The 9,671-nt window shown below is 55.7% G+C and overlaps 1 protein-coding gene across 1 annotated transcript; it reads left to right on the top strand.

Moving 5' to 3' along the window:
• Positions 1–1,891, top strand: TLX3 (T cell leukemia homeobox 3). The gene is made up of 3 exons (XM_039559828.1): positions 1–440; positions 824–1,067; positions 1,643–1,891. The coding sequence occupies exons 1-3, from the start codon at positions 11–13 to the stop codon at positions 1,851–1,853; spliced, it is 885 nt and encodes a 294-aa protein (XP_039415762.1). The 5' UTR covers positions 1–10; the 3' UTR covers positions 1,854–1,891.
• Positions 1,892–9,671: the final 7,780 nt, after the last annotated feature.

The following is a 9,671-nucleotide window of genomic DNA, read 5'->3' as shown; positions in this document are numbered from 1 at the left end:
GTGGCGGAGGATGGACCCGCCGAGGATGGACCCGCCAGGGCCGGCGCAGGGCCAGCACCAGCACGAGCCCATCAGCTTCGGCATCGACCAGATCCTCAACAGCCCCGAGCAGGACAGCGCTCCCCCGCCGCCCCCCCGGGGCCCCGACGGCGCGACCTTCCTGGGCGGCCCCGGCGGCCGCGGCGGCGCGCCCTACCCGGCCCTGCCGGCCCCCTTCCCGGCCATCGCCGCGCCCTTCGAGGACTCGGGATCGTACAGTGTGAACCTCAGCCTGGCCCCGGCCGGCGTGATCCGGGTGCCGGCGCACAGGCCCATCCCCGGGGCCGTGCCGCCGCCCATCTCCAGCGCCATCCCGGCCATGCCCGCCGTGCCCAGTCTGGGCAGCCTCAACTTCCCCTGGATGGAGAGCAGCCGGCGCTTCGTCAAGGACAGGTTCACAGGTAAGGCGCCGGGGCGGAGCGGGCGAGCCGGCTCCCGACAACGAACGGAAGGGCCAATAAAAAATATAAAACGAAATAATAACAGTAATGCGAATAAGAATAAAAGCAAAGGCGGCCGCTGGATGCTTCCCTCCCCCGCGCTCGCAGCGAGCCGAAAAATCGCTCTCCTCACGGCGTGGATAGCGCCGGGCGCCCCGGGGGGCTGCCGGGCCCCCCTCGCCACCGCAGCCCTTCGACGAGAGGTGGAAGCGGGACCCCGGGGAGCCGCGGTCCCCCCGGGGGCCGGCGGGGCGCGGGCGGCCGGCGGGCAGAGCGGCGGCCCCGGGGGGGCGGCCGGCACCGTGCGGGCGCGGGGCTGACCCCTGTGCTTCCCACCCGGGCAGCGGCGGCGGCGCTGACGCCCTTCACGGTGACACGGCGCATCGGGCATCCCTACCAGAACCGGACTCCGCCGAAGCGCAAGAAACCGCGGACATCCTTCTCCCGGGTGCAGATCTGCGAGCTGGAGAAGCGCTTCCATCGGCAGAAGTACCTGGCCTCGGCCGAGCGCGCTGCCCTCGCCAAGTCCCTCAAGATGACGGACGCCCAGGTGAAGACCTGGTTCCAGAATCGGCGCACCAAGTGGCGGTGAGTCCCGTGTCCCCGGAGCCGTCCCGTTCTGCCGCCGCCCCCGGCGGCGTCCCCCGCCCGCCGCCCCGCGAGTCCCGCTCCGGCCGGGATCGCCCCCCTTGCCAGCTCCTGTCAGCCAAACCACTGGGGGTGAATTTTTATTATTACAATATCATAATTATTATTGTCATTATCTTTATATATTTCTTTTTTAATAGTCCCCCATTCGGAAAACGGGGGATTATTCGTAAAAACGAGGGATTATTCGAAATAACAGGGAATCGTTTGAAGAAACGGGGAAATAGTTTGGAAAAAAAAAAATCGGGGGAATGCTGGGAGAAAACGGGGGAATATTTAGAAACGGGATTACTGGGAAACGGCGGGTTTCCAGGCTCTTCCCGCGGCCCGCAGTCCCTCCGTTCGCGGTCAAGCGGTGGCCGCCCGCCCGGCGGTGCCTGGCCCCGGAAGGACGCGCCGGCTGCCCTGCCTGGTTCCCGCGGCCGCGGGCCCGGCCCCGGGCCGGCCGCTCCCCGCGGAGTCCCGGGCGGAGCGTGCCCCGTGTCCCGGCGCGGGCTGAGCGTGTCCCCCGGCAGGCGGCAGACGGCGGAGGAGCGGGAGGCCGAGCGGCAGCAGGCGAGCCGGCTGATGCTGCAGCTGCAGCACGACGCCTTCCAGAAGTCGCTGAACGAGTCGATCCAGCCCGACCCGCTGTGCCTGCACAACTCGTCGCTGTTCGCGCTGCAGAACCTGCAGCCCTGGGAGGAGGAGAGCGCCAAGATCCCCCCGGTCACCTCCCTCGTCTGAGCCCGGCAGCCAGGGCACGCAGCGGACTGGCCGGCGGAGCGCGGCCGGCGGCTCCCCCTGCCCCGGGGCCGCGGCTCCCCTCGACGGGGCGGGTGGCGGGGCGGCGAGTGGCGCCCGCGGGGCCGAGACCGGGATCGGGTCCGGCCGGAGCCGGGGCCGGAGCCGTTTCCCCGAGGCCGGCGCAGAGCGGAGCCGCTTGTATATTTGTGTCGATGTTCCACTAGGAAGGGAAATATGTCACTTTTTGTAAGAAGTGTTAATACTTTAATTTATTTATGCATCGAGATTTTGGGCACTATTAATATGGAATTATATAAAACCTCGATTATTTATATCGAAATCTGAACATAGGTATTTTGTGTTGGCTTTGGAACAAAAGGCTATTTTTTTTTTCCTGTTCTGAGGATAGTGTAAAGAAAAAAATACCTCCCTATCACTTAGCGGAGGGGACTCGGTGGAGCCGGTGATGACTCATTAGCTTCGGAAACCCTATTAAACTGAAAAGCGGTAGCTCCCATCTGTCCCAGGTGAAGTTAATGTCAGCTGTAATTTATTCACCGTAGTAATAAGGGCTCCTTCCAGGCACCACACGCCGTTCTGTCCTCACCTTCCCAGCCGATGAGCTTTAGCGCCCCGAAACAGCACTCGCTCCCTGCGCCACCGGCTCTCGAGAAAGCGCCTTATGTTTCATAATAAAGAAGATTTGGGGTTGACACAGACCATGTATAATACTTTGTACTTGCCGAGACGTGTAAATAAACGTTTTCTTTACAAACGTCTCTCCGCTTCCTGCCTGCCGCCGCGCCGGGGAGAGCCGAGCCGAGCCCGCCGGGGAGAGCCGAGCCGAGCCCGCCGGGCCGGGTGCTGCGTGCCGGGCGGCAGCCGGCGGACGCTCGGCGAACACGAAGGAGAGAAGCCGAAATGAGGGCGGCGAGAGGACCGGGGAGCGGGGCCGGGACGGCGGGCGGATTCGGAGCTGGGCTCCGGCGGCGGGGCCGGCGCGGTTGTGCGCGGTGCTGTCGCTCTCTCCGCCGGTGCGGGGGAAGCGGCCGGGAGCGATCCCGGCTTTGGGACACGGTCGACAGCGCCGCGTGGGAGCGAGGGGCGGCCGGGCGGGAGGAGTGAGGGGCCGTCGCTCCCTGGAGCAGGCGCCGGTGCAGTCCCCGCCGGTCCCCGGTAATTTCTCCCCGCCAGCCACGCGGTCCCGGCGGTTTTCGTTTTGCTGCCTTTTCTGCGCGCACCGCGCCGGCAGCGGGGCGGCGGTGGCTGCGGCCGAGGTTCCCGGTGCTCACCCCCAGCACCGTTGTGCAGGGAGATTTTTCAGAACAACCTCCCGTAGTTTTCGGGCCCGGTGCCCCGGCCTCCACCAGCGGGGGAAGCTGCAAAAATGACATTTTTAGAAAGCAGCCACGGCCAGGCGGGTTTCCCCTGGCCATGGGCAGGAGCCGGCGCTCCCGTGGCCGCGTTCCCGGGAGGAGGAGGCTCTGCCGCTTCCACGGCCGCAGCCCGGCCTCGGTCACCGGGAGGCTGCAGGAGCGTAACGCCGTTCCCGGGCCCGCTGGTCCCGGTCCCGGCTGCGGCACAGGGCAGTTCAGGGCCAGGCAGCCACGCAGGGCGAGGGACGGAGAAAATATTTCCCTAACTGGTTCTTTTCTCAGCGGTACCAGGGCACGGGCTCCAGTCGATTTGGTTTGTCGGGGGCAGGCTATGGAGATCCCACGGCAGGGCCAAATCCAGTCACACCGGGGTGATGGTGCTGGGGCCGTGCAGCTGCCCGACTGGTGCCGTTCACCAGCCAGAATGGGCAGCCTAAGCTGAAACACCGATCGAGGGGAGGTCTCTGGCTGAGAAGGAAGAAAAAACAACGGGGAAATCTATACCGGGCGACAGGGTGCGAGGGACGGCCGCACTCCGGTCCACTGTCCCCACCAGCGCCCCGCCACTGCTGCGCCCCAGTCCCAGCCCGGCCCTGTTCGGTGCATTCGTTATCCCACCGCCCTTGGCCGCGCGGCGATGCCGGGACTGCCGGCCCTCGGCGTTCTCCCCCGCATCAGCACTGAACGAGGGGAGGAGAGGGAGAGAACCCCCTGGTACCGTACACAGAGCAGCCCCGAGAAACCCGAGTGTTACTGAAAGCGTGGAAGAATCCAGCTCTGAGTGGGGATGGCATACACGGGCACACATATTCGCGTGTGTGTTGGTGTTGCGTTCTACCTCCACCGTCGAACATCCATAAAGTGCGTTTTGTTCAACACATCATTGTTCTTTAACTGTTCGAACACCCCATAACTATAAACTTCTATGTTCCCGATTTCCCTGCAGTTTTTCCCAAAATGCTGTGAGCCAGGAGCAGTGTATTTGCGGGGAGCAAAATGCTGCTGCGTTCTGCAGGAACCGGCTTTGTGACGGGCGGGGATCCTGCGCAAAGCCACGGGGTGCTCACAGCCTGTAATGAACGGCAGTGCCGAGTGGGTCCGAACTCGGCAGTGACAGCCCAGGGGTCCCCTCGCCGCCGCTGCCCGTGGGCAGTGCCACAGGCAGCAGCATTGAGCCTCGGGGCACCCCAGTTTGTCAAAGGATTTAATAAACCACAACCAAACTTCCATTTCAGCTATTTGAGTAGTCATCAAATAGCGGGATTTATGTCCCGGGAGCTGCCTTGGGCTTGCTGGAGTCTGTGGCTGGTGTCTTTGTTCCCGAGGAGCTGTCTCGAGGTGCGTTTTGAGCTGTGCTGAGGACGAGGGACACAGGCTGCCTCGTGCATCCGTGTCTTGTAAGACAAGAGCGCGTGGGCGGTACAGAGGTTCCGATGTGCGCGGTCGTGCTGAAGGGGACACAAGCGGGGGTTACCTCCAACTACTCTGTCCAGTTAATCCAGTGTTTACAGGAGCCTCAGGGAAACACCAGTTGGAACAAACACACGGTATTTCTCCCTGTGGATGAGAGCAGTGTTCCCTGCCAGCCTGGTTCAGGTGTGACAGGATTGTCTGATGGTCCCTGCTGTGTCTCTCTGAAGGTCAATCAACAGAGAGAGACACCTGAAGGGGCCTACACAGACTTTAGACCCTACCAGCTTGAGCCTTTTCGTCCCAAGAATTGTAATTGTGGAGCATGTGGCTGCCTGGTGGAGGAGAGGACACATTTTGGGGGTGGGCTGGCTGTTGTCCTGATCCTGTTGATTGTCCTGTCCACATTTTGCACTTGGACTATGGGGTGGGCAATTTAAGTCGAGCTGTTGTGTATGGGCAGCTGTTTGACTTCCCAGTTTCTGAAACGCCCTTCTTGCAGCACAGGCCCTGGCTAGTTGTGGGGGAGCATGGTTCACCTCTCACCCTCCCACTCATCACTAAATGCTCCTTTACCTCCACGGGAGACTCCTCAAAGCACTGCCGTCAGCCGAGGAGGAGATCAGTGTGTGCAGGCAGGGTGAGGGCAGCAGCAGCTCCTGCAGCGGTATTGCAGCATGGCTGTTTCAGGGGGAGTCATTTAAGTGTAGGCAGTGAAAGTCATGATGGAGATGTGGTCTGAGAGTGCTGAAGATGCTGCACATCCCGTCAAGATGAGTTTTAATCTGTTGATGCTTGATGCTGCTATGAAATTGATAATTCTTAGCATTTGGATGATCTTTCCAAAGCAGTCTTAAATCTGCAAGTGAAATATCTCTGTGAATTTATGTTTTGAAAAGCCCATGCTATGTACCTAAACTCCTCTGTTTGGAAGCTTTAAGCCCAGAAAAACTTGTCTTTATTGAACAAGGATGGAGAAATGCAAGGAGAATTAAGGATTATTGAACTGTCAGTGGGACTTAATTTTGGACAGGTCGTTTTCCAAGCTTTGCTTAATTGTGTGTGTGAATGGTCTCCCAGGTATGGCTGAGCAGCTCCGTGGGTGGATGCACAAGGCAGAGTTTGGCGTGACTGGAGGAACATTGACCATCTCCTCAGAACTCCTCCTGGCTTTGCTTAAGCCCCAGCCCGAAGCAGCCCCTGTGCCATGCCCTCATGCACAAACCCTCTCTGGATAAAAATGGCTCCACAATTTGCCTCTCTAAGCATTATTTTGTGCCCAGGGTATTAGATGTTACAAAGTAATGCATGGTGATCAAATCTGTATAGGCAATTCTTTTCCTAAATGGGCCCTGCCCTAAAATCAATGGGTTATTAGCTCTCCTCCACTCCGTGATGAAAGCCTGGTCCTGTTAAACATGCAAACTACACAATATTCAATGCTTTGGTTTACAAAAGTGTTTTGCTCAGCTAGGTCATAATTTAGCTCATTTATAGCTGACATAAATAACACTGAGATTAACATCACACCTCTGAACTTTCCTCGAAGCATGTATTTCTGCACCGAAATCATCCCCGCTGCCGAAGAGTAATAATTTAAGGGCTGTGACTCACCCAGGTGAGCACTTGCTCACGTAGCTGCTCCTCCTCAGTCAGTAGACTCCCTCCTTTCATGTTGCCTGAGCGAGTTGGACCAGGTGGATGAAGTACTTGCTTCTGTGCAGGTGGGCATTTTTTGAGGAAGAGGTATTTACACCATTGGTTTTGGCTATTTGGAGCATTTCCCTTCAACACCATGTGTTTCCCTTGCCCACTCTTTTGAGTCTTTTAAGCTCCTAACTTTTTCCTCATGCAGCAGAATATTTCTACTTGGTGCCCACTTGTTTCTGGGTATCCGAGTTTGCCTCTTGGAGGCACCCAGGTGGCTTTGATGGGCAGAGCTATAGTGCAGTTTGTGGCAGTTTGCCACCCATGCGCTTTCCCCCCCTTTTTGATGGGGTCTCAGCATTTCTAGACATTTCAGAGCCCTTAAAAACCTGTTGTTAAGGTCAGAGCAGTAATGGTATTTAGATATATACTCCCATGAATTTAATTTTAGGATAAGAAATAAAATATTCTTTCCAGATCATTGTGACAATAGGAGCCAGCTGTATAAAGGTATCTCTGCATTGTCCATTCAGAAATGTCCATGTGTCCTTTGTAGGATGTGCCCAGAGCTGGAATGCTGGGAGCAGGAAGCAGAGATGTTTGAGAGGGATCTCGTGCTCTTTGGGCAGCACAGATGGAAGTTTCCACACCTCTGCAGGAGACGTGTGAGCTGTGCTCTGCCTCAGCCCCATGAACTGTGTGATCACAGAATCCCAGAATTGTTTGGGTGGGAAGGGACCTTAAAGCTCATCCTGTTCCACCCCTGGCAAGGGCAGGGACACCTTCCACTGTCCCAGGCTGCTCCAAGCCCCATCCAGCCTGGCCTGGGACATTTTGGTGCAGGTGATGCTGGGTGTCCACAGACTGTGCTCCACCGAGTGGGGCCTGAGCTGGCTGGGGTGCTGAGTGGGGTAGCCTCTAAACACCCTCACAAACTCAGACCTTAGGCCATTCTTCAAAAGATAAAACAAAAAGAGTGAAATCTGCCTGTGGACAGTGGACTCCCAGAGATCTCCCAGTAGCATCTGCAGTACCCATACAGACATCAAGGGTGCTGTGCTGGTCCTTGGTGAATGTTCTGAGCTAAGCCTGCAAATATTTACCTCCTGGGAGTCCAAGGGAGTGATTTTGCTCCTCTTTGGAGCATCTCCCACTTCCACATGAAGAGGCAGAGAGAGCAGGATGTTGTTATTTACCAGCATGTGGGATTTGCTGGGTCCTTTGCTGCTGGTCTGCCCGGTGGCAGGACCACAGGAATCAGACCCAGCTTCTTCTGCCCCTGTGCCAGCCAGCCCAACAAAACTGTACCTGTGCCTCATCCTAGCTTGGGCCAGTTTGCTGGAATGGGCAGAAAACTGCCCTGTCTCCAGCTCTGCTGCACATCTGAGCTCCTTGAATGAGTCTCCTCCCCTCATCAGGTAATTCTGGATGTTACATGTTGGCAGTGAGATGCATTTCACCCCATGCTATGGCCGGCTTCCTTCAGGAACTAATCCAGGTAGGAAGCAGTGCCATGGCAGATCAGTGTGAGCCCCATGCCCTGGTGAAGGTCCTCACGTTTGGCAGGAGGTTGGGCTGTCTGGTCCCTCACCTGTGTGCCTGAACCTCCAGCTCTCTGTTCAGGTGAATCTGCATTCTTATATACTTCTTATTAGGGACACCAGGCATGATCTCATTGCCTTGGCTTTATTATCTTTCATCTTTGGACTGAGTAGCAGCTGATGGAAGGGATAAAATTCCTACCATGGCTTGCCTATAGTAGTACTAGGCTTCTTCAATCTTTTGAAAACATAAGGTCATCAACCCCTGCCAGACCCCTTAAATGACTTAAACTCAATGCCACAAGTGTTCCAGAATGCCCAAATGATCCCATTAATTTGGCATCCAGTATATGCTGCATTATACATACCGACTTCCATTGGCACATGCCACATCCAATCCATTAGTTGTGCACAAATGCACTTAAGTTTTTTATTGCTCTTAGTTTTGTGTCATCAGCAAAGAAAGGTAAAGTTGATCTTCATCTAAATCACTGACATGGATTATTGCAATTGATTACAACGAAGAAAGAGCTTTTCAAGTTTTAAAGTTATGTTGTCTTTTATTTCCCCAAGTAGTAATCTGTACTGTTTAAGTTATTGCACAAGAACCATCTCAGTAAGAGCTGCCCGTATTACATTCCTTGTTGACAACATTTGTGTGCTAGGCTGTCATGATTCCCCAGTTCTGCACAGAACTTTTATTCCTTCTGGTGGCAGAAAGGCACTCGATGTTCTTCACTCAATCCAGACGGAGAAGGAAGAAGAGGAGCATTAGCTGAAGCTAATGTTTGGGAAGTTGTGTTTTAATCTATGATTAGAAAAATCCTATTTTATTTATAGTTTAATCCACCATTCTTCCCAATCTTAGCCTCCTAACTGGGCTAGTGTGTTACCCATCTCAGGACACTTGTGACACCCAGGTATCCAGAGAGCAGCACACAAGGGAAGGATGTGACCCAGCTTCACGTCATTTTTCTGACCAGTGATTATGTACAACTGCAAGAAAAATGAAGGAAGGTGTCTGTCTTCCCAAATCACCCTGCTTGCCCTGTGCCAGAACTGCTCTGTGCACTTGGGCACTGCTTTACAGCTTGCTGTTCCCAGCATTTACACTTGTGCCTTTCTCAGGCAGAAACTTGCACCCAAACTCATCCCAGCACAGCTCAGGAGTCCTGTTGAAGTTACGTGGTTAAAATCAACTCTGTGTTTGCAAGAGTAATGCCTCAGCTTGAATTCAAGGTGCTGAACTCCAGGTACTTTCACAGGGCAGTAGGTGCCAACACGGTTGTGAAAGACCCTCTGCATCTTCAGGGCAGCCTGGCAGTGCCTCTCCTCTGCTTCTCTCCACTGCTTCAGGTCTCTTCAAAATTCTACACCAGCTCTAAGGGCAGCAGTTCTTAAAACATAACCCTGAAACTCAACTGAAGGACTAATTATTAGTTAATAAAGCTTGTGGTTTATGGACTGCAGTGATAGAGAAGCCTGGCTCAGTACGGAGCTGTTAAACACCAGGGCTGCTGGAACGGTCTGGCTGTTCTCATCCGAGTGAGAGGGCCAGCCCTTCAGAGAGTGTAAATCAGCAAAGATCCATTAACTTCAGTGGATCTCATGTACTGTACATCAGCTGAGGACATGACCCTGAGAACTTAATTGGTGGTATGATATAAAGACATTACAGTCTCTCCTCTTGTTCACCCGCACACGCCGTTCCCATTACTGGTAATGGGAGCAGCCTGTAGGGGAACGCACAGCCAGGGTGGGCACGGCTGGTGCCAGCCCCAGGCTGCTCCCACCAGGGCTGCTGCTCTGTTAAGCTGCTCCTGGCCTCCAGAGAGCCCATGCTC

The sequence above is a fragment of the Corvus cornix genome, chromosome 13 (genome assembly GCF_000738735.6).
Source record: "Corvus cornix cornix isolate S_Up_H32 chromosome 13, ASM73873v5, whole genome shotgun sequence".
NCBI lineage: Eukaryota > Metazoa > Chordata > Aves > Passeriformes > Corvidae > Corvus > Corvus cornix.
Note: the sequence above shows the minus strand (reverse complement) of the source record. Positions and strands in the feature narration are given on the sequence as shown.